Below are 20,810 nucleotides of genomic sequence, written 5' to 3'. Positions count from 1 at the left end.
AAGTTCAGCAACTTAAAGCAGCATTTGCCAAGCAAAGAAATTTATTTTCAGGGATTAACAAGTCTAGCGAAGATTCAGTAAGAGCAAGTTTTGTGATAAGCGAAATGATAGCTAAATCATCGCGACCTTTTACAGAAGGCTTATTCATAAAAGAATGTCTTATGAAGGCCAGTGAAATTTTATGTCCTGATAGGAAGAAAGTTTTTGAAGGCATAAGCTTGTCTGCAAATACAGTTGCCTGCAGGATAACGGATTTAGCTGATAATGTGCAAAAATAATTGATTCAAATGGCAAAAGACTTTGAAGTATTTTCAATTGCTCTTGATGAGCGTACAGATGTATCAGATACCGCACAGTGTGCAGTGTTCATTAGAGGTGTGGACTGCAATTTGAATATAACTGAAGAATTGCTAGACTTAATGCCACTGAAGGGTACCACAACGGGACGTGACATATTTCAAGGATTGGAAGAGTGCATTGAAAAAGCTGCGCTGCCATGGAACAAACTCGTATCTTTGGCTATGGACGGTGCGCCATCAATGTGCTCTGAAAACATTGGTGTGGTTGGATTATTGAAGACCAAACTGAACAGCCTCAATATACCAGGAATTAGCTTCACCAGTATACATTGTATTTTGCACCAAGAAGCCCTGTGTAGTAAAAGTCTACAAATGAAAGAAGTTATGGATGTAGTTGTTAAAACTGTTAATTTTATACGTGCACAAGGGCTGAATCACAGACAGTTCACTTCTTTTCTAGCAAGTATGGAGAGTGAATATGGGGAACTTCTGTATCACACTCAAGTTAGATGGCTGAGTCGTGGAAATGTTTTGAAGCGTTTTTTTTGCACTTAAAGAGGAGATTGATTCCTTCATGAAAATGAAAAACAAGGAGGTTCCACCGCTTGCTGATTCCACTTTTATCTGCAACCTTGCTTTTCTAACAGATGTAACTGATCACCTGAATGCACTGAACTTGAAACTTCAGGGTAGAAAACAGGTGATAACACAGATGTATGACAGTATTAAATCATTCAAAGTCAAGCTTACTTTATGGGGGAAACAGCTGATTGCTGGCAATTTGGTCCATTTCTCAACTCTGAATTCCTTAGGAAAAGTTGAACCCAAATCCTTGAAAGAATATGCAGAGATCATTTCCAACTTACACAAACAGTTTGATGTGCAGTTTAAAGATTTCAAGGCACTTGAACCACATTTTCAACTTTTTTCCACACCATTTGCTGTTGAAATTGACAATGTTGCAGAGGAAATGCAGATGGAGTTAGTGGAGCTTCAGTGTGACACGATTTTGAAGCAGAAGTATACAGATGTTTGAATTCCAGAATTCTACAGGTTTCTTTCACAAGAAAGATTTCCCATGTTATTCTCTGCTTCTGCAAGGATAATGGCAATGTTTGGAAGTACATATATATGTGAACAATTTTTCTCTTCCATGAAGATTAACAAATCTGTGTTAAGGTCAAGGCTCACTGATGAACATTTGCAAGCAACACTGAGATTGGTTTCGTCTCAGGATATCAAACCTAATATTGATGCTCTGGTTGATGCAAAATGCTGCCAGCTAAGTGGCCAAAAATGAAATGACTGTCAAAATTAGCACTGACGTTTCACATTACAGTTAAAGAAGTTAATAAAAAAGTTAATAAATTGACTTTTAATAGCATACTATATTTTAATACTATACTACTATATTACTCTTCATTTTTTTTTCTGCCTACCTCCAGGCGCTTCCCGCCGCCAAACAGCTGTTGGTGGCGCTTAGCACTTTCCAGGAGGGAGGGGGGAGGAGCGGGGAGCCGCGCGCTTAGGTGAGGAGGTGGAGAAGAGACAGGGCAGGGGCGGGGCCTCATGGAAGGGGTGGATTGGGGGTGGGGCCAGGGGCAGCAAGGGGGTGTGTCAGTGATGCGGCCCTTGGGCCAATGCACTAGTCCTCATGCGGCCCTCGGGGTCATTTGAGTTTGAGACCCCTGATCTATACTATACCCACTCATTAACTTCAGTAGGGTTCTTAGTGTATAAATCAGCCAAAATTGGACCAAAGCATCACTCAGTGTAATTCATGAGATGAGACCATTTAATCTTTCTCATCTGTGATTGGCTATTTCGTTTATCATGTATCAATAATGACTTACTTGTCTACTCACCAAACTGGTTGTTTTAAACCACCTCAAACCTGGCAGTTATATTTTCTTGTTTGGTAGTATTCTCAGTGCAAGGACAGAATTAAAAGTCTGGAGAAACACTTCGCTGATCCTGAGGGGAAGAACAGAAAGCGAGTCCTGGAAGGGAAGGACCCATCACTACCTGAATTGTTCAAAAAGATTGAAGAGGTACCACACATGTCTGATAGAATTTATCACAGTACATGGCTGGATTACCCTAGAACTGTGGTTCTCAACCCGCAGCCCATGTGACATCATCTGGGCCATATAGATAGTATATATATTGTGTAGATGCAGCCCACATATAACAGAGAGAGCTGGATATGCAGCCCAGAATGGTGAATAAATTGAGAACCATTGCCCTTGACAATGCAAACAATCTTTTCTTTCATTTCTTATAAAACTTCTACATGAAGAGTTAAAAAAAATCTTTGAGCTGGGCTTGTGGGCGCTGCAGCACAGTACAGCACACAGATGTGAAAGCTGTGAGGAGCTGCTCTGCATAGGAGCACAGTCAGGGCAGAACACAGTGGCATTAATGTGAGTCCACATGTGTCCAGTATGGCCAACCCCAAACACTCTAAATCCTAAGTCAGGTCTCCAAAAACAAAAAAAAAAAAAAAAAAAAAAAAAAAGTGGCTTAAAACGCATGAGACTTTTTTATAAAAATGTATATTTTGAATTCTTTTTAGTTGCTTTCTGGTTTTTGAGCCTTCAGAACTTACATTTTTCAGATTTCTCTGTACAACCACAAGGAGATAGAAAGTTCCTTTTGTTTTAAATAAAAGCAATAATACAGAAACTAAATTAACTCCAAGTCTCAGCGCAGAGCTTGAGCTGTAGTCTTGGTCATTCAGGAAAAGATTCATTTTGAAGTGGTTATTTATGCTGTTACTATTTATTTACACAATTTGAAAAAGCTGTCAAGTCTGTAAAAATGCATCTATTGCAAAGTGATTGTGAGCACCATTGTGTATGGGTTTGTTCTCATTATAGTTAGAAATACAGCTGGTACAAAAGGAGGAGAAATTGTTGGAGAAGGACTTTATTTATGAGCAAGTTTCCCGGCTAACAGATAGACTCTGTACCAAGACAGAGAATGGGAAGGAAGACACGCTGCTATTAGCAAAACGGGTAAGTATCAGATCAAACTCTTTGTGTTCAGGAATCCCTTATGTAACTAAACTGCTGATGTATTTTATTTGTGGAAGTGAGAACTAGGATGACTTTTATACAAACTTTTACTATACTTACAATGATTCATGGGACATTACAGGCAACTATTTACAGTTGCTGCATCTAGCTGTCTGCAGATGACAGCTATAGTTGTAAATAAGTGAAATACTGTGTATTTACTTGAAATCTCTGAAAGCTGTGCTGTGATCATTTTCTTTACCTTTTATTTATGTGTACAATGAATTATTTCTGAGGTTAGGTTTCAGAGTAGCAGCCGTGTTAGTCTGTATCCGCAAAAAGAACAGGAGTACTTGTGGCACCTTAAGGTGCCACAAGTACTCCTGTTCTTTCTGAGGTTAGGAGCTTAATAGCTAAGCAAAATGTTGAAGGTAGTTTCCTTTTTGAATGAATGCTCCAACCAATCATTTCAAACAACTATATGGACCTGCTCAATAACAGGAAAAACACAGGCAGGCTCCATACTCTGCAATCTGAAAGGAGATACCGGTACATTGAGCCAAGTTTTTCTTACACACTTAGGCTGAGATAACCACACACCTGTGCATAAAAGAAAATTCTCAAATCAATCATTTCTTCTTATGTTTATCACATTTATTTCCGCCTGCCTCATCGAGCTAATATTTTGAAAAGATAAAGGAGGCTTTTAGAAAAGAAAACCCAAGTTAAGAGGTTTGTTAATGAAAAAGAACTGTCAGAAGAGAGACACTGATAACAAGTGAGGTGAAAAGACACAACCAAAGACAGAAGAAAACTGAAGTGAATGAAGAAAATATGGCCCAGTCTTGTTTTCTTTCCAGGTATTAGGGTTGGAGCTTGAACAGATCCAGATAAATAAGAACAGACCATTACAGCAACAAACATGTTTAAGTTGTTTTCTACAGGGACATTTAACATGGCTGCTGCTAACCTATGTTTGTTTAAAGTGTGGTTCCACTCTGAGAAGTGATTGTAGAAAAGGATATTGTGGATAAAAACGGCATCGAGTTTTTTCCTCTTTCAGTAATTCTCTGTCACATATGGTCACTTAAAAGTGAACAGATGCTGTTTCTAACCACCATACCTGCTGGGAGTCAAGTTGGGGTTTGTTCTTGTGCATCATCACCAGCAAGAGCCTAACTGACTTGCAGAAATGTTACCTTTGTACAACCCCATTGTCTTGACATTATACCTCCAGTTTCCTTCACTGGGCTCATGCAGGCATAAGTGAATACAATTTGGTATACAATGCTGTTCACTCTGCACAATATGGAATAGCTTCCAGGATGAAATCCTGCACTATGACGTTAAAGGTTTTGCTATTGACTTCAGTGGGGCCAGGATTTCATCCCAGGCCTGCCTTTTTAATAGCTGGGTTGGTTCTGCCATGCCAGCAGGAGTAAAACAGTGAGTACAATGTTTTCTACTGAAAGCCAGTTGGTATGGCTCTGAATGGACACAAGGAGCAGATTGGGTGACTAGGAATGTGACATTTATTTTTAAATGTAGAACCATGCTTTTAAAAATAGACAGTTAAGGTGAACTTTTTCTCCATCCAGTACCGAACCCCTAGCCTATATTTTATGCTCCCTGGGGACAATGACAGTTTCACAAAAATTCTACATTATCTTCTTGGCTCATCAGCTGGACACACAAATTTTTGGGGGGATTCCATGGGCCCCTTATGTGAAAACTTTTCCGAGACTTTTTCTGCCCCCCACACTTCTGTATATTGTATTTGCAAATGTGTAAACAACAAATAAATATTAGACTTTTAAATGCATGTGTAACTGAACACAATGTGCATGTAAATTCACAAATAAGTGGGTCATTATTTGTACACACACAAATGTGAACATTAGTTTTTTAAAGACTAGGCCAAAATAACAGTATGGCTTAGCAGTACTAACACTAAAAGTGATAACTAATAGGGTTAATGGAGATAGTTTATTTCTTTTTCTGTTGAATTGGAAAGGAAGAGGATGAACAACATGTGCATTAGCTCATGTATTATATTTATCTTACTTTACTGGCTTTTGAAATGATTAATATGTATTGTACAAATAAAAGCACTATATCATCATCCAGAAAGTCAAATAGATTTTCTGTATTTCTTACTATATGCTGCTTTGATGAAAAAGTTTTCCATTAATTCTCTGAAAATACAGATCCTGAAAGCAAGATTGGTTCTCAAGTGTGTATGTAAAGAGAAGACCTGGTTAAAGTTGAATTAATGTTATTGATTCCAGATGAATGAACTACAGCAGAAAATAAAAGATAAAACCCAAAAGATGATGGCTCTTATTGCAGAGTTATCCATGAAGCAAGCAATTACCATTAAACTGCAACAGGAAATGAGGGACAAAGAACAATTTTTGCTGACTGTCTCATCAAGGATAGAGAAAGGTCTCCCTCCTCCTAAAGAAACAGAGATTGAGTGGCTGAAGGTATTGCGCAATGAGGAGATGCATAAAGCGGCAGCTGAAGCCAGAGAAAAGGTAGGCTTTTGTCATATGGTGCAATTTGAGATTAATTCACATTGTTCCAGTTTGTTTATTTTTTTAAAGGGCTTTGCTGTGTGGCTTCTGATTGGCCATCTTCCACCCTCCATAATTTGGGGGAGGGGAGTCTTCTTGAAGAATAGGGCAAGACTGACCTATGGTCATAGAAGAGCTTATTGCCAAGCTGCTTTGTGGAGAGTCACAACAGAAGTCCTACATACTGTATATAATGAAGATTCACCAATTGGTTAGCTGGTGTCTAGTGCTAAAAGGAAGCTGTGCATGTCAGATTAAACACTAATTATTTTGATGGTGGCAAGATAGAGGAGCCCGGATCATTTCAGATAATATACTGAGGATTCAGTTTCAGGATAATAGCACAAAGGAAGAAGCTAACCCAGCCTTTTTTCTTAGGAGCTTGTAGATGCTAGACTGGCAGAGAGAAAGGGAGATTAGATTGCTAGATGGCAGTGGGCCGGAAGAGCACATGGGAAAATGTTGCAAGTTCCTTAATGGGCAGCTTGCCTCCTTAAAACCAATTGGGACAACCAGTGATCTGTAGAGGAAGAGTTTACACTAAGTAGGGGCAGTATTATAAAAAGATGTCCTGTTTGTATGAGGTTCCCTCAACCTCTGGCTCACCAGGCAGGGCTAGAGTACAATTTCAGTAGAGTATTTACAGCACTCCTGACAGCACTAGCCTCCCTAAGGGCTGGATGAAGGCAGGCCATGGGCTTTCCACCTCTCTCTGGCAAAAGCTTCCTGAACATGGAGGAGAGTGTACAGTGCACCCATTTAAAGAATATGCTGCCTTGAGGCCAAGGAAGGTTTCCCCAACAAAACTGCTTTGGAATTAGACACTTCTGGGGAGTTAGCAGTTTCCCCCATGTTATGACAGCCACTTCAATATTCTGTACTTCAGTTTCCTCGTTTGTAAAAATGGGGATATTAGTACAGTAGTATTCTTTGTAAAGTGCTTTGATCTATGGCTGAGAAGTGGTAAATGGAGTTCTAAGTACTGTCTTCACCATGACTTGTGCAACGGTCTGTCAGTGTTCTAGCAGATTAAAAATGTGTTTCTTCACAGCGTGCTGCAGAAGAGGAACAGTATGCCTCGCCAAACAGTATCTATACAACAGCGGAGCAGCGCCCCAATGCATACATCCCAGACGATGAAAATGTTCTCCCTTTGCCACGTCCCTATGGTGCTTTGGCTCCTTTCAAACCAACTGAACCTGGTTCAAATATGAGACACATAAGAAAACCGATTGTAAAGCCAATTGAAATCTGAACAAGTGATCCTGTTCCATCTAAATCATAAGTCCAGTAGTAGCAGTTGAATATGCAAAGCCAACAGCTCAATATTGTAAATGTTTTTAAATGTTTGCTAGCAGTTTGCCAAAATATTCACACTGTAAACAAAATATTTTTAAAGCAGACAGTATAGCTAAATAGTCCCTGCAGCTAATGGGGGTTCAGTATGCAAAACATAGCAGTGTTTTGAAATGTTAAGAGGAGTGAACAATAATCAAAATTGGTTTTTAACTTGTTAATAAATACTTAAAGTACAAACAGGTAAAATAAACAAGAGAAGATTTTGTAGCTTTTTTTAATATTAACATAATTGAACTATGACCTTATTCATTATACAAATGGGGAGCAGTTTGGACTGAAGATAATTGCCAGGCATGTCTCACACTCCAGCCAGTCAGCAAGCTAATCCTCCTTTATCACTGATGGCAACCGTAGTAGAGGGAACAAGTCCCATTATTGAGAAGGAGCAAGAGGGGAAGAAAGGGTGAATGCTCTTGCATACTGAGAAGTAAAGTGTAAGAAGGGCCCGGTTTCTGGGAGCTGAATCGCTCTCATTCAACACCGCAAAATGGGTACACAAGCTTGGGACCATACTCCCCTCTTTGAAACTATGCTGAGAAAGGATAACAGAGGTAGTTATACAGAGAGCTTGAGGAACACACTTTTTTTTTCTTTTTAATTCCAGTAACATCAAATTCATTCTAGTTTACTACTTCTGAAACATTGGCACACTTCCTTACCCAGTAAATGGAAGTACATCTGTTCCATGCTAATTCAGCATGTCTGAAGTTCACAAATTTTCCCTGTTTGGTACCAAAGCACTACTTTTTATAGCTCATAGCTAAAAAAATAAATGGGTTAGGTCAGTTCTGTATAAATATAGCTGGGAACTGAAGGAAAAAAATCTGTAGCAATTTAAAAAAAATCTAACACTTGATCTAAAAAACATTAAAAGTCATAGGGGCAGAATTAAATACAATTCATCAAAGCCACTGTAAAGATAAGCTTCCAAAGAAGCTTTCTTCTCCTGCTGTATTGTACAGTACATCATCAACATCAGGAAAGGTTCTTATACACATTACAGAGAGCAAATATATTAAAACCCAACTCCAAAGGCATAGGGGCAGTACTGTAAAGAGATGTACCGTCTGTATGAGGAATTTATACATCTTTATTAATACATTATATACAAACAGTTACTCCGCATTTGTTACCTCTAGCCTATACTACGTAATCTCAAAGAAATCTTTTATACATCAGTGCAATGACAGCTGCCAATTTCTCATTTTTTCACAATGTAATTAGACTGTTCTTTTTTAAGAATGTCTCTTGCCTGTAAAAGTAGTATTAGAATAAAAATAAAATTCTAAACAAACTTTTCCCACCATATTCTGAAACTTTCTACACGTACTCCTGTTCGGCCATTCCACGGTGTAAAACTGAATAATAAAAACATTTAGCTGAAGAGCAGGGTCTGTATCAGCTCCAATCCTTCTTCATCTTCCTTGTATTTACTAGCAAGTCTGCAATTTCAGTCTAGTCCTCCTCAGTACATGCATGAGTAGAGTGGAGCATATATTATTTTGGGCAGCCTTTTACTAGTTAATGGTTGCAACTGAAAACTGGGAGCCTTTAATATGACATTTGTTTTATAAACATTAACAATTTTTGAGAAGTATTAAACCCTGGAATTTTAGTTGCAAATATGCTTGTTGAAATGGTGATATATGTAGCAAGACTGACATGCTTTTTGAAGTAACCCAATATATTTTAGCAGTACTACAGGCCTAAAAGCATCATGGTGTGTTTCAGTGCTGTTTCCTCTACAAATTTTGCATTCACATTGTCTTCTTCCTCAAATGGATTCAGACCTGGAAAAGTACATTGAGAACATCAGCATTTACACAATGAATGTTCTTCTGCACCAATACTTCAATCCCCAGGACGCCATGACCAACGTTTTCAATCTGGGGTACCCAAAGTTAGGATTAAAATGTATTTTCACAGATGTGGAGCCCTCCTCCTGCAGCTTTCATTGCTTTCACTTGGATGCTCAGCATCTCTGAAATTCAAGCCCTCGGTTTTTAAAAGTTTTGGCCCCTAGTTTTTTTTTTTTATAAAGACAAAAATATTTCTTGTAAGGACCCCGGGCTAGATTCACCAAGGTTCTTAAGCGTTATAATGCCTCAGTATTAGGCACGCTGCCGACTACTGGAATTCTCCGCTCCAGGTTCGGTGCCCCAGCTCCTCATTCAGTACATGGAAAGAGTTCAATGCCAAAGAAAGAGATTCTCAGAATCCAGCACGCGGAGTAGGGAGCCACCTAAGGAAGCAGGGAGAGAAATGCAGAGAAAAAGAGGTGGGGGCTTAGGGCCCAAATCCACAAAGGCACTTTGGCACCTGACTCCCATTGATTTCGGCTGTACACACCTGACTGATGAGCCGGAGGGAGAGGTTTCCCTCCATTTAGGTATCTCAGCTGCAAACCCTTTCTTGGAATTAGGTGCCTAAGTCAGGTCAGCCCTTTCTTGCAAAAAGGCAGACACAGACACACCCACCCGCCTCATTATACCCAGTGCTTAGGGTATTCACCTAGGATGTAGGAGACCTGGGTTCAACTTCCTGCTCCAAAGCAGGCAAAGCAGGGTCCCCCACATCCCAGATAAGTGCCCCAATCACTAGGTTATTGGGCATTCTGGGGTGGACCTCTCTCCTCTGAGAGGTAGTCCACTTGGTATAAATATTTAAATATTCACTGGGCAGAGAGAGAAAGAGTGACTCTACAGCCTGGTGATTAGGGCACTTGCCTAGGATGTGGGAGAGTTAGGTTAAAGTCCCTGCTGCAATAATATTTATTTATACGAAAATGAAACAGCTCCAAATAAGAGACTGAGAGAGACCCATCCCAGAATCCCTTATAACCTGGTGGTTGGGACTTACCTGGCATGTAGGAAAACTGGGTTCAGATCCCAGCTTCTAAATCTAACAGAGCAAGAATCTGAATCTGGAACACCCCTGAAAAATTCCCAACCTGCTTGCCCCTGGCTGTCTTTTGTGTGGGCCTGACCCTAGAGGTGCACTCTGAGCATTGGGCTGCACCGGAGAGGTAGGCAGGAAAACACCTTGTTTGAGAATCCTGCTGGGGCTTTGGTTTGAGCATGGGCTTCAAGCAGCTCATTGGCTGTTGGGCAGCATCAGAACTTCGGTGGCTTTGAGCACGCCCACGCATAGAATTTAGGTACCTATGGGGATTTAATCACCGACAGGGTTAGGTGACAGCTGAGACGTGATTTTGCACGTGTGAATGGAGCCAAAATGTTGGGCTTAAGTGACTAACTACCTCTCTAGATGCCCAAGTACCTTTGTGAATCTAGCCCATAAGGTCTGATCCAGAGTCCACTGAAGCTAATGGGAGCCTTACTATTGACTTCTATGGGTTTGTTTTTTTTAAACAGACTCATAAAACCTTTAAAGTCTGTATCAATATAGTATCAGGTTATAAGATTGAATCTGTCAGCCACTTTTATCTCAGGACGCCGGGTCAAATCCTGAAGATTTTACACAGACCAAAACTCTGAAATCAATGGAAGTTTTGCTTCAGTGTAAATTGAAGAAGGATTTATAGAAAGTGGCCCTGGTATTGTCAGTTTGATAATACTGTTACATGAAATCGCAAGCAATGTAATTTAGGGGGGAAACTGTCACAGTAATTGTGGATTTGATTAACATTTAACCTTGGCTGCTTTCCAGATTGTAGCAGACTGTGCTGACCCCTTTCAAAGCTGTCAGCACCAGTCTGCTTTTTACTGGGACATAAACAGAACATATCCCACAGGGAGGAGACTCACAGACTCTACAAGATGCACTGAAGACTTTTCTATTAATTTTATGTTAGAGGCACTCAGTTGACAATACAGATGGGCACCAGTAAAAAACCTTAAAATAGATTAAACAGTCAATGGGATTTAATCTCCTAAGTGCCTAAATCTCTTTTTGAAATTATATTTAGGATCCTAAATCAGCTAGACATTGCAACACTGAGTGCAGCAATGCCTGAATACCTTCAAAAATCTGGGCCTAAACCCTTTAAGGCCAGGGATTTAGGATGGTTATGATTTCCAGACAGGAACCATGAGACAGAAATGCCAGAACTATATAAGAAGCTGGCTCAGAAATGGAGAGACCTTCAAGGGAGTAGGTGGTGAGATGTGGAGAAGGGTTTTCACCAAGAAAGCTACGGAAGCAGTGAGCCAAGGAGGGGCCAACGGACAGGTAGGCACTCTGGAAAGAGGGAAGTGGTTCAAGGTCTGAAGAGACAGTGAAAAGAAGGAAAAACGCTATGACAATACAGAATTGGTGTAGGCTGGAGGCTCAGTGTTGGTACCACTCTTTAAAAAATACTAAGTTGGAGGAAGTCCCCTATCAACTGGAACACCATAGCTGATGCCTGTGGAGAAAGGGCCCTTGATTGAGCCTGGAGAAGGCAAATTATTGCATTTTAGCTTGCCAAGAAGATAAACAGAAAGCTGCAGCCTGGGGAGGTGAATAAACTATTTAGCCCATGGACGGCCATTTAGGACCATGTGGTTTTTAAAATGTTTTGGTTGCCCCCAAAAGGAGAGAACTCTTACTGAGGTTTGGCCAGAGAGCTAAACTCCAAATTGCCCATTTGTTAGGGAGAAACTACCCACCACTGGCTGAATAAGGGGAAACAGAGTAGTGATATCAGAAAGGTAAGAAGCCCATTACACACACATGTAATTCTTATGGAAAGGTTAATATACCCATAGATGGGTAACTGCCTGACAGTCTCTCAGTAGTATTCTGTATACATCCCTTCTAAACCCAAAGCTTGCATGTGTGGTTTTTAATAATGCATTGCTAACCCACATGCCCCAGTTGGGTTTGTCACTTTGTTTTTATGTAAAGCTCTTAGCCTTTGAACAATAACTGAGGTTGCAGTTATACCTGAAACAGGAAGAAGTCATTCCAGCCTCACTCTTTTGGTTTACTTCAGCCATAGCACCCTGGCTTTCCACTATACCCACTGGCGCCCTTTTGAGAGAAATTCGGGCAGGAACACTTTGAGGGGCTGAGGATGTTCACAGCCATGGTGGGAACCCCAGCTCTACACTACTGCTTTTTGTAAGCCTGTTCTACACATAAACCCCAAACTCCATTTCACTGCGTGCACACGGCTTCCATTAGTGGAAATGGGAGCTACAGGCCCAATCCTGCACCTATGGAAATCAATGGTGTTTGGCCGCAGTCTTCCATAGGGACAGTATAAAACCCTATGTGCACATCCAGAGGCACGGAGACAGCTCATTAAAGGAACAACATACAGAAGGAACCCACTTCTCTTTGGTCCTTAGGCACTACTGTTATAAACATGCTGAATAATAATAATTAATAATAATAATGTTACCTTGATCCTCTACCTCTGCCAGCATATCAACTAAGTAGTTAAGTGGCAGAAACTCTACATGGACGGACAGTCTGTCCACCACTGGTCTGTTATGCTGTAAAGGAAAAACACTTTATATTACTTCACAAAAGTGGTAAAGTAGCTACTTAAATACTGAGTTAAAAGTGGCTAACAGTCCAAATGGTAGAGTATACATTGGGCTCAAGACCATCAAAGCTAAAAGATTAAAAAACAAGCAATTGCCACCACCAAACTCTTACCTGTCTGTTCCTAAGTTTATCAAGCAAAACTTTAACGGAGTTCCTTGCAATAAAATTAGAGTTGACAGGATGATTCCACAGCTGACTGACCTTGTGACCAATTGCCTATTAAGCAAAACAAACAAATATAAAATAGATGCAATGCAATAGTGAATCTATTGCCTTTACGTGGCAGTTTCTGTCACAATAGGTCTCACTACTTAATGACTCAGCACCAGAGTCAGAGTACACTTAGAATCATTCCATTCTCCTTCCCAACAGTGCCCAATGGCTAACAGCTCATTATAGATTTCAGACTGAGAGCTGTGCCTCAACCGACTAAACCATTCCTAGAACAAAATACAGAAGACAAAGAAAGCTTTGACACTTTTTTTTTAAATGCAGACAAGTAAAGAAACTCTTTTTACAGAAAAATTCTATTGGTACTTTCAGTGATTGGAAACACACAACAGTCCACATATTCAAGTCGGTAGGACAGATGAAGTTCACCCTAGAGGATGTAAGGAACTAGCCAAAGCAATCTCTGAATCATTAACGATTATCTTCGAGAACTCAAGGACAAGTGAGGTCGCAGAAGCTGGAGAAGAATAAGCATAGTATCATTTCCAAAAAGGGAGGGAAAGGAAGTCCCACAGAATCAGACCAGTCAGCCTCATTTTGATACTCAGAAAGATACTGGAACAAACTATAAAATAATCAATTTGTTCAAACCTGGAGGATAACAAGGTGATAGCTAACATTGGTTTGGCATGATTTTTTCTTGACAAATCCAGCTAATTTGACACGGTAACCAGGCTAATGGACAGGGAGGAAGCAGTAGACAGTGGTGAGCTGGAGCCGGTTCCCACCGGTTCACGGGAACCGGTTATTAAATTTAGAAGCCCTTTTAGAACCGGTCGTCCTGCAAGGGACAACTGGTTCGAAAAGGGCTTTTAAATTTAACAAAAGCTCCAGCAGCTCCCTGCCCTTCCCCCGGCCCCAGCTCACCTCACTCCGCCTCTGCCTCCTCTCCTGAACGCTCCCCCAGCTTCTCCTCCCCCTCCCTGGCTTCCCGCGAATCAGCTGTTCGCGCAGGAAGCCTGGGAGGGCTGAGAAGGAAGCAGCGGCTTCCTGCAGGTGAGCTGGGGCAGGGGGGCAGGGGCGTGAGTGGAGAAGGGCTCCAGGTGCTGCAAGGCTCCGGCCTGGCCCCCGACCCCAACCCCGACCCTGACCAGTGCGTGTCCGGCCCCAGCCCCGACCTCAGCCAGCCGGCGCGGCTCTGGGGGCCCAGGCTCCGGCCCCTGGGCCCAGCCAGCCGGGTGGCGCGGCTCCGGGCTCCCGGGCTCCCGCCCCTGGGCCCAGCCCCAGTCAAGCGCCCTGGCTCCAGCTGAGCGGCTCCGGTCCCAGTCCCAGTCGAGCCAGCCCAGCCCGGCCCTCACCTCCACGTAGCGTGGTAAGGGGGCAGGGAAGGGGTGTTGGATAGAGGGCAGGGTAGTTGGGAGGGTAGATTAGTGTCGGGGCAGTCAGAGGGCAGGGAACAGGGGGATTGAATGGGGCAAGGGTCCCGGGGGGGCAGTCAGGAAGAAGCAGTGGTTGGATGGGGTGGTGGGGGGGCAGTCAGGGGTAGGGATTCCAGGGCCAATCAGAGGACAGAGAGAAGGGGTGGTTGGATGGGGCAGAGGTCCCAGGGTGCCATCAGGAATGAGAGGAGTTGTTGGATGGGTGGCAGGGGGAAGTCAGGGGACAGGGAAGGGGGTTGGATGGGGCAGGGGTCCCAGTGGGGGGCTGTCAAGGAACGTGGGGGGTTGGATAGGGGAGGATTCCCAGGGCGGGAGGGGGCATGACCCCCTCGTGGGGTGAGGAGGAGGGAACCGGTTGTTAATATTTTGGCAGCTCATCACTGGCAGTAGACATCATATATCTGGACTCTAGTAAGGCTTTTGACACTGTCCCACATGACATTCTTGTGAGCAAACTAGGAAAATATGGTCTAGATCATATTACTATAAGGTGGGGGCACAACTGGTTGAAAGATCATACTCAAAAAGTAGTTATCTATGGTTCACTGTCAAACTGGGAGGATATATCAAGCAGTGTCCTGCAGGGGTCTGTCTGGGGTCTGATACTATTCAGTATTTTCATTGATGACTTGCATGATAGAGTGAAGAATATACTTATAAATTTGGGGACAACACTAAGCAGGGAGAGGTGCAAGCACTTTTGAGGACAGGATTTGAATTCAGAATGATCTTGATAAACTGGATAATTGGTCAGAAACAAAAGACGAAAATCAATTAGGACAAGTGCGAAGGACTACCCTTAGAAAGGAAAAACCAGTGCACAAATACAAAATGGGGAATAACTGGGTAAGCAGCATTACTGCTGAAAATAGTGAGGTTTATATTGGATCACAAACTGAATACATGTCAACAGTGTGATGCTGTGGCAAAAAAGGCAAACGTCATTATGGGACATATTAACAGGAGTGTCATAGATAAGAGATTAGCGGTAACTGTTCTACTCTACTAGATACTGGTGAGACTTCAGATGGAGTACTGTGTCCAGTTTTGGGCACCACACTAAGAAAGATGAGTGTTCGTTTTGCTTCCTGTAACAACAAGAATCTAGTGTGGTAAGAAACCTCATCAATTAATAATTGGGTAAAACCAGACCTACGGACTTAGATTGAAATGGTAATTATACATGCAAAACCTAACCACAGTATGCATTATAACGTGACATCAGAATAGCTTGTACTGCCCTGCACCATATATATTTTTAACAAGTAGTGAAGTTGGACAGGAGTAGGAAACTTCATGAATTAAACGGAAATGCTTATTAATCCCAGTTTTAACATGGATCACCAATATGAAATATAAAGAGAGCTAAAAAAGCCCTCCTTCCTCAATGTAATAATCACCCCCTCCCAATCACTGTTAAACTTAAAGAAAATGTATATGTAGCTAAGGCCTTGAAGATGCACAAGGTGAACTTCATCCCTGTTCAGTGGACCAGCATGCACTATTTAATTCCCTGGTAAGCCATCTTATGATAATTTACATGGGACTTAAGTCTTGAGCTCAGATCAATTTCATAACAACTGGGTCCAAAACTTCAGAAGCACCCCATGCAGTTACCTCAGGAAGCCTTGTAAAGATACTAAATTTTAGCTTTTCATTCTTCTCAGTGTTGTCCAGATCTACAAATTAGAGAGAGAAATAAATAACTGACCATGACTTCAGGGCTATGACTTCTTAAATGAACTCAATAGCAAAATACACATTAACTTATATTACACACACACACTCACACACAAACACCCCTCACCCTTTGAGATAACAGATTTGAATGTAATTATTCAGACCTATTGGGAACAATTAGAATTTGAAGCATCACCTTCCAAAAGCATAACAATTGTTTCACAACCCTGGCAATAACAAGAAATGGTGTACTGTACAAATCTGTACCTATTTTCTTTTATCCACTGTGTAAGTATTGTGTTACAGGTTTGATTACAGTAGCATAACTGCTTTAGTTAGGTTATAGTATGGTACAGCAGAGTTTCAAACTGACCAGTCAACCACACACCTCATTTGGAACTGGACGTACACAATCAGGCAGCAGCAGCAGAGAAAAAAAGAAAGCAAATACAGTACAGTACTGCGTTAAATGTAAACTATTACAAAATAAAGAGAACGCAGCATTTTTCTTCTGCATAGTAAAGTTTCAAAACTGTATTAAGTCAATGTTCAGTTGTAAATTTTTGAAAGAACCACCATAGCGTTTTGTTCAGAGTTGCAAACATTTCAGAATTATGAACAGCCTCCATTCCCAAAGTGTCTGCAACTCTGAAGTTCTACTGTATTGCTGTATTCCAATAACTGATTCAAATCAACTGAGTTATGCTAACTGCTCCCTTTGAGCTAAACGGGCAATGAATATCGCTGTGGTCATTCTATGGTTTATGAAGCCACAAGCTGGTTTTATGAAGATGTTGGCTTTATGATGACTGCATAAAGTTGGTCCTATGCCAAGAAACACAAAGTAGGATAATCTGGCTGTAAATTTGGGCAATAATTCAAGAACATAGTGATTGGCGTATATGAGAAGTGATTGTGCAAAACATGATTTTCATATGCTGCTTTGTACACTATTTCTTCTTTTTAAATGTTCACAAAACATAGCTGAAAGAACAGGGGTGAGTTTCTTAGTCTACTTACAAGAAAGCCTAATGAAAATAACCACTCTGGAGGCGTAATAGCATATTTTAAAAGTTCTTTAAAGCATGACTGTCTTAAACTCCTGGGTTTTTTTCTTTTAAAAAGACTTTATTGCCTTGTGCAGAATTTCTGGACATTCCACTAATGCCAGCACCAAAAGCATTTTGTGTGTTGTATCAATCTGAGGAAATTTGCTGAGGCAAACTAATCCAGTTATTTTGAGGGCTGGGGTCTTTTTTTAAGCTATACATAAATCCTATGAAAATCATTAAGGTTAATGTTTCTATAAATTTCCTAGTTTAAAAACGAAACTGGGATCCATGTGGTGATCTGCTGAAACTATCACAACGGTTATTTCATGTTCTATCACATCAGGGATAGCGTTATGTAGGCTCATGCCCAATTTTGTCCTCTGGAACAGCTGTGCAATCACACTGACTTCAAAGCAGCTCCACAGGAATAACTTTCAACAATAACTTTCAATTCTAAGTGCAGAATTGAACCTTCGGCCCTTGTATTTTTCCTCTATGTACTGTAAGAGAAAAAAACCTCAACATTTTTAAAAAGCAGCAGCCAGTTGTGCAAAGAGCCATGGGTGTCCCTTCGAAATATATAAAGGGTATCCATTTCCAAAGCAGACTTGTTACAAAGGAATGTAATCTAAGTGTCTATTGTTAAATCCACCATACCTTTCAAAAGTTTTATAGCGCATGTTTCAGTCAGCTGTAACACCCCATTATCGATGTAATGCAGCAGGGTATGTAAAGGCAGACATCTAACTCCAAGCCCCATGTGCAAAGTATGAAAACCTGCAAAGAAAGCACCACTTGTCTGTGCAACAGAAATACAAACAGTTTTGTGCAAAGCCTCTAAATTACAGCCGTGCCATCCACAGCATTAAAGCTTAGTTGAGAACAGTACTTTCTTTACTAACACATATACTTCCATTTGTGGGAGGAGAGGAAAAGTTTATCAACACTTGCCATACAACTATGTTAGTCTTCATGTTATTTAAACACCTTCATTCTCTGCAACAGTATTAAGTTACAGTTGAATACGTCAATTTGAAGATTAAGCTAGAGCAATCAGTTCAAACTAATACTTTGTTACAATATGGTAAAAACCCTTCTTCCCCAAAAGATTTTCTACTTATAATGTGAAACTGCTGAGTTCCCGTTATCTTAACGCACTCTGCAAGGCACAGGAAATGAAACGGAGGAGTCTGGAGACATGCCATAAAGTAGTTACTTTTTTTTAAAATATTTTACTTCACAAAAGAGTGCTAAATAATCTATAAATTGTTTGTCTGCATTTAAAATTTCTTATGCATGTGTCTTTTAGTCCCTCCCACTCAATTAATTAAGAAATAAACCTCAACATGCATTATATGTGGTTACTATCCATGCTACAGTATAGCATGAACCAGCACAAAAATGGCATCAATGCTGAAGGAGTTTTGAGATTCATGTTTCTGATCTAATAGACTCAGATCTATCCCCCCAGCATGTGGTTACACACATACTTTGGTCCCATAACTAACAGTATGATAATAAGCCAAATCCTTTTGCAAAAACATTCTTAACTGGATTAAAATCCAGACAAAATCTATCAGGTGTCTGTAAGCCCCTTACTGCTTTGGCAAATTAAACAACAACATGCGATTTACAAAAATGTGAAACATTAGTGTTCAGAAATTCTTCCTAAAATTTAAAAAGAAAGTGCTTTGAAAATTGTATGGGGATTATCAGAAGCTCTTGGTAATGGTAGTCTAGCACCATCAAAAGAAAAACTGGTACATTTTCATTACACCTTTTGTCCCATGGATTTCTTGAGACAAACTCCTTTCTAATTTATCCCTGTGGGTCCCTTTATATAGTCCCTGTATCTGTAACAGATTGAATAGCAATTTAAAGTGCCTTGTAGCATTCTCACTCTTCATTTTAAATTAAGTCAACATTTTTCCATCTTCTCTTTCCCTTCTTGCTTGTGTCCCCAACTGAGACATCAGTTCATCTGGATGGGGGTAAGGGTCACTTATGATCAGAGATGAAAGCAAGCTGGTACGGTACGGTAAGCCGTGCGGGACTGGACTGGCTTCTCCGGCTGTCCAGCCCCTGCGGGGAGCCCCGGGCCCTTTAAATCACCACCAGAGCCCTTCCACCGCTACCCCAGGGGAGCAGCAGCAGGGCTTCAGCGGTGATTTAAAGAGCCCAGGGATCCGGTCGCTGTGAGGAGCCCCGGGCCATTTAAAGCACCACCCAAGCCCCGATGCCAGAGCTCTGGCGGTGCTTTAAAGGGCCCGGGGCTCCCCTCAGTGGCAGGAGCACCGGGCCCTTTAAATCCCCGCTGGAGCCCTGCTGTCCCGGGTTAGTGGCAGCAGAGCTCCTGTGGGATTTAAAGGGCCCAGAGCTCCGCGGCAGCCGGAGGCCCAGGCCCTTTAATTTGCCCCTGAGCCCCAGTGCTCCCAGCCACCTCTGCAGCTGGTAGCTCTGGGGTGATTTAAAGGCCCTGGAGCTCATGGCCGGAGCCTTGAAATTTTGAAAGGCCCCACCTCTTCTGGTTGAGGCCACACCCCCGCTCGGGACTCCGTACCGGTAAGTCCTTTAAGTTACTTTCACCCCTGCTTATGATCATCTTTCCCAACAGATCAAGACCACATTAACATGATGTTTGTACTCCAGTAGCCTAAAAAGCCAAAGTCACAATATTTCCAGGCCAAAGTTTCTGACTAAGCAAAACAAGAGAGTCATTCTACTCAAGTAGATTTCTGTTAAAGTATTTCAGACTGAAGAATTGGTGGCTACTCCCAAAAGCGGGACATGAAGCATCTAATGAACAGTCCAGCATCTAAAATTGTAGATTCAGGGGTTGTTTTCTGGTAATGAGATACAGAGCCTTCATGTTACTGGTTCAAGTCTGTGTCCAAGAGCAGTTACTGTGTCACAGTTGGTTGGTGGCCCTTCTGAAAACTGGCACTAACTGAAGCCTTTCAATCTCTCCAGTCTCCAAAGACTGCACAGACACGGAAATGAAGGCGTCGATAGCGCAAGCTGCTTCACGTGAGCAGACTCTTAAGCTGCAGTCAATGGACATCTACATGGGCACAGGGCTCACCCTTGGGGGCAGCTGCAGGATCAGGGCCCCTGCTCCATCCTCACAGCTGGAAGTTCAGGGCTGAAATACATTAGCAGGGCAGCATGAAAAAAAGTCTTACCACTGGATGTCATTTACGTTGGTAGCCCTTAAAACTGAAAGTCCAACCCAGCTACTTTCTGAACTAAAAATTCATTAAAAAGGGGAAGGAAAAAAACCCTAACTCTGGGTGATGCTTTCCCACAGAATTGAAATGGTGCTCGGAAGTGAAACTTTTCAAAAACTACACGATTTGCCATCTTTGTTGTAACTATTGACATTTGTTTTATTTCACTGCAGGTGTTTATGGAGAGCTCTTCCCCACACAGCTGTACTGAGTACATTTCAGGCCTGCCAAAGTTAATACAGCTTGCACTTACTGCAAATGCTATTTGTCTGGAAGACATTCAAAGCGATGCTCTTATTCTCAAGGGTGGAATAAAACAATGAAACGCAGAGATCCAGTGTCACAGGGCTTACCAGGAGGCAGGGGCATACACATTCCATTGGCAGCTTCTAGAATCCGACTCATGATGTGGAAAGCTGCACACTCTGCAGCACTTCCTCGCTCGTCCCTGCATTTAATAAAACAGCCTGTTAGCAGCCAAAGACATCAAACTC

General features: G+C 41.6%; 2 protein-coding genes across 2 annotated transcripts in view; one reads left to right on the top strand and one right to left on the bottom strand.

Annotated features, from left to right (window-relative positions):
- CCDC146 (coiled-coil domain containing 146) overlaps positions 1–8,840 on the top strand; it is a 120,508-nt gene extending 111,668 nt beyond the window's left edge. Inside the window, exons 16-19 of the mRNA XM_045029664.1 lie at positions 2,222–2,350; positions 3,179–3,316; positions 5,605–5,853; positions 6,944–8,840. Coding sequence (XP_044885599.1) covers positions 2,222–2,350; positions 3,179–3,316; positions 5,605–5,853; positions 6,944–7,147 — 720 coding nt within the window. The 3' untranslated portion in view covers positions 7,148–8,840. The remainder of the gene's footprint in view (positions 1–2,221; positions 2,351–3,178; positions 3,317–5,604; positions 5,854–6,943) is intronic.
- A 66-nt stretch (positions 8,841–8,906) lies between these two features.
- Positions 8,907–20,810, bottom strand: part of LOC123377155 (gamma-secretase activating protein) — a 68,796-nt gene continuing 56,892 nt past the window's right edge. Inside the window, exons 26-31 of the mRNA XM_045029678.1 lie at positions 20,670–20,764; positions 17,747–17,866; positions 15,975–16,036; positions 12,859–12,963; positions 12,599–12,692; positions 8,907–9,041 (exon numbers count right to left, since the gene is read on the bottom strand). Of these exons, the coding sequence (XP_044885613.1) occupies positions 8,950–9,041; positions 12,599–12,692; positions 12,859–12,963; positions 15,975–16,036; positions 17,747–17,866; positions 20,670–20,764 (568 nt within the window). The 3' untranslated portion in view covers positions 8,907–8,949. The remainder of the gene's footprint in view (positions 9,042–12,598; positions 12,693–12,858; positions 12,964–15,974; positions 16,037–17,746; positions 17,867–20,669; positions 20,765–20,810) is intronic.

This window comes from Mauremys mutica, chromosome 1, assembly GCF_020497125.1.
Source record: "Mauremys mutica isolate MM-2020 ecotype Southern chromosome 1, ASM2049712v1, whole genome shotgun sequence".
Classification (NCBI taxonomy): domain Eukaryota; kingdom Metazoa; phylum Chordata; order Testudines; family Geoemydidae; genus Mauremys; species Mauremys mutica.
This window is presented reverse-complemented; position numbering and strand designations above follow the sequence as displayed.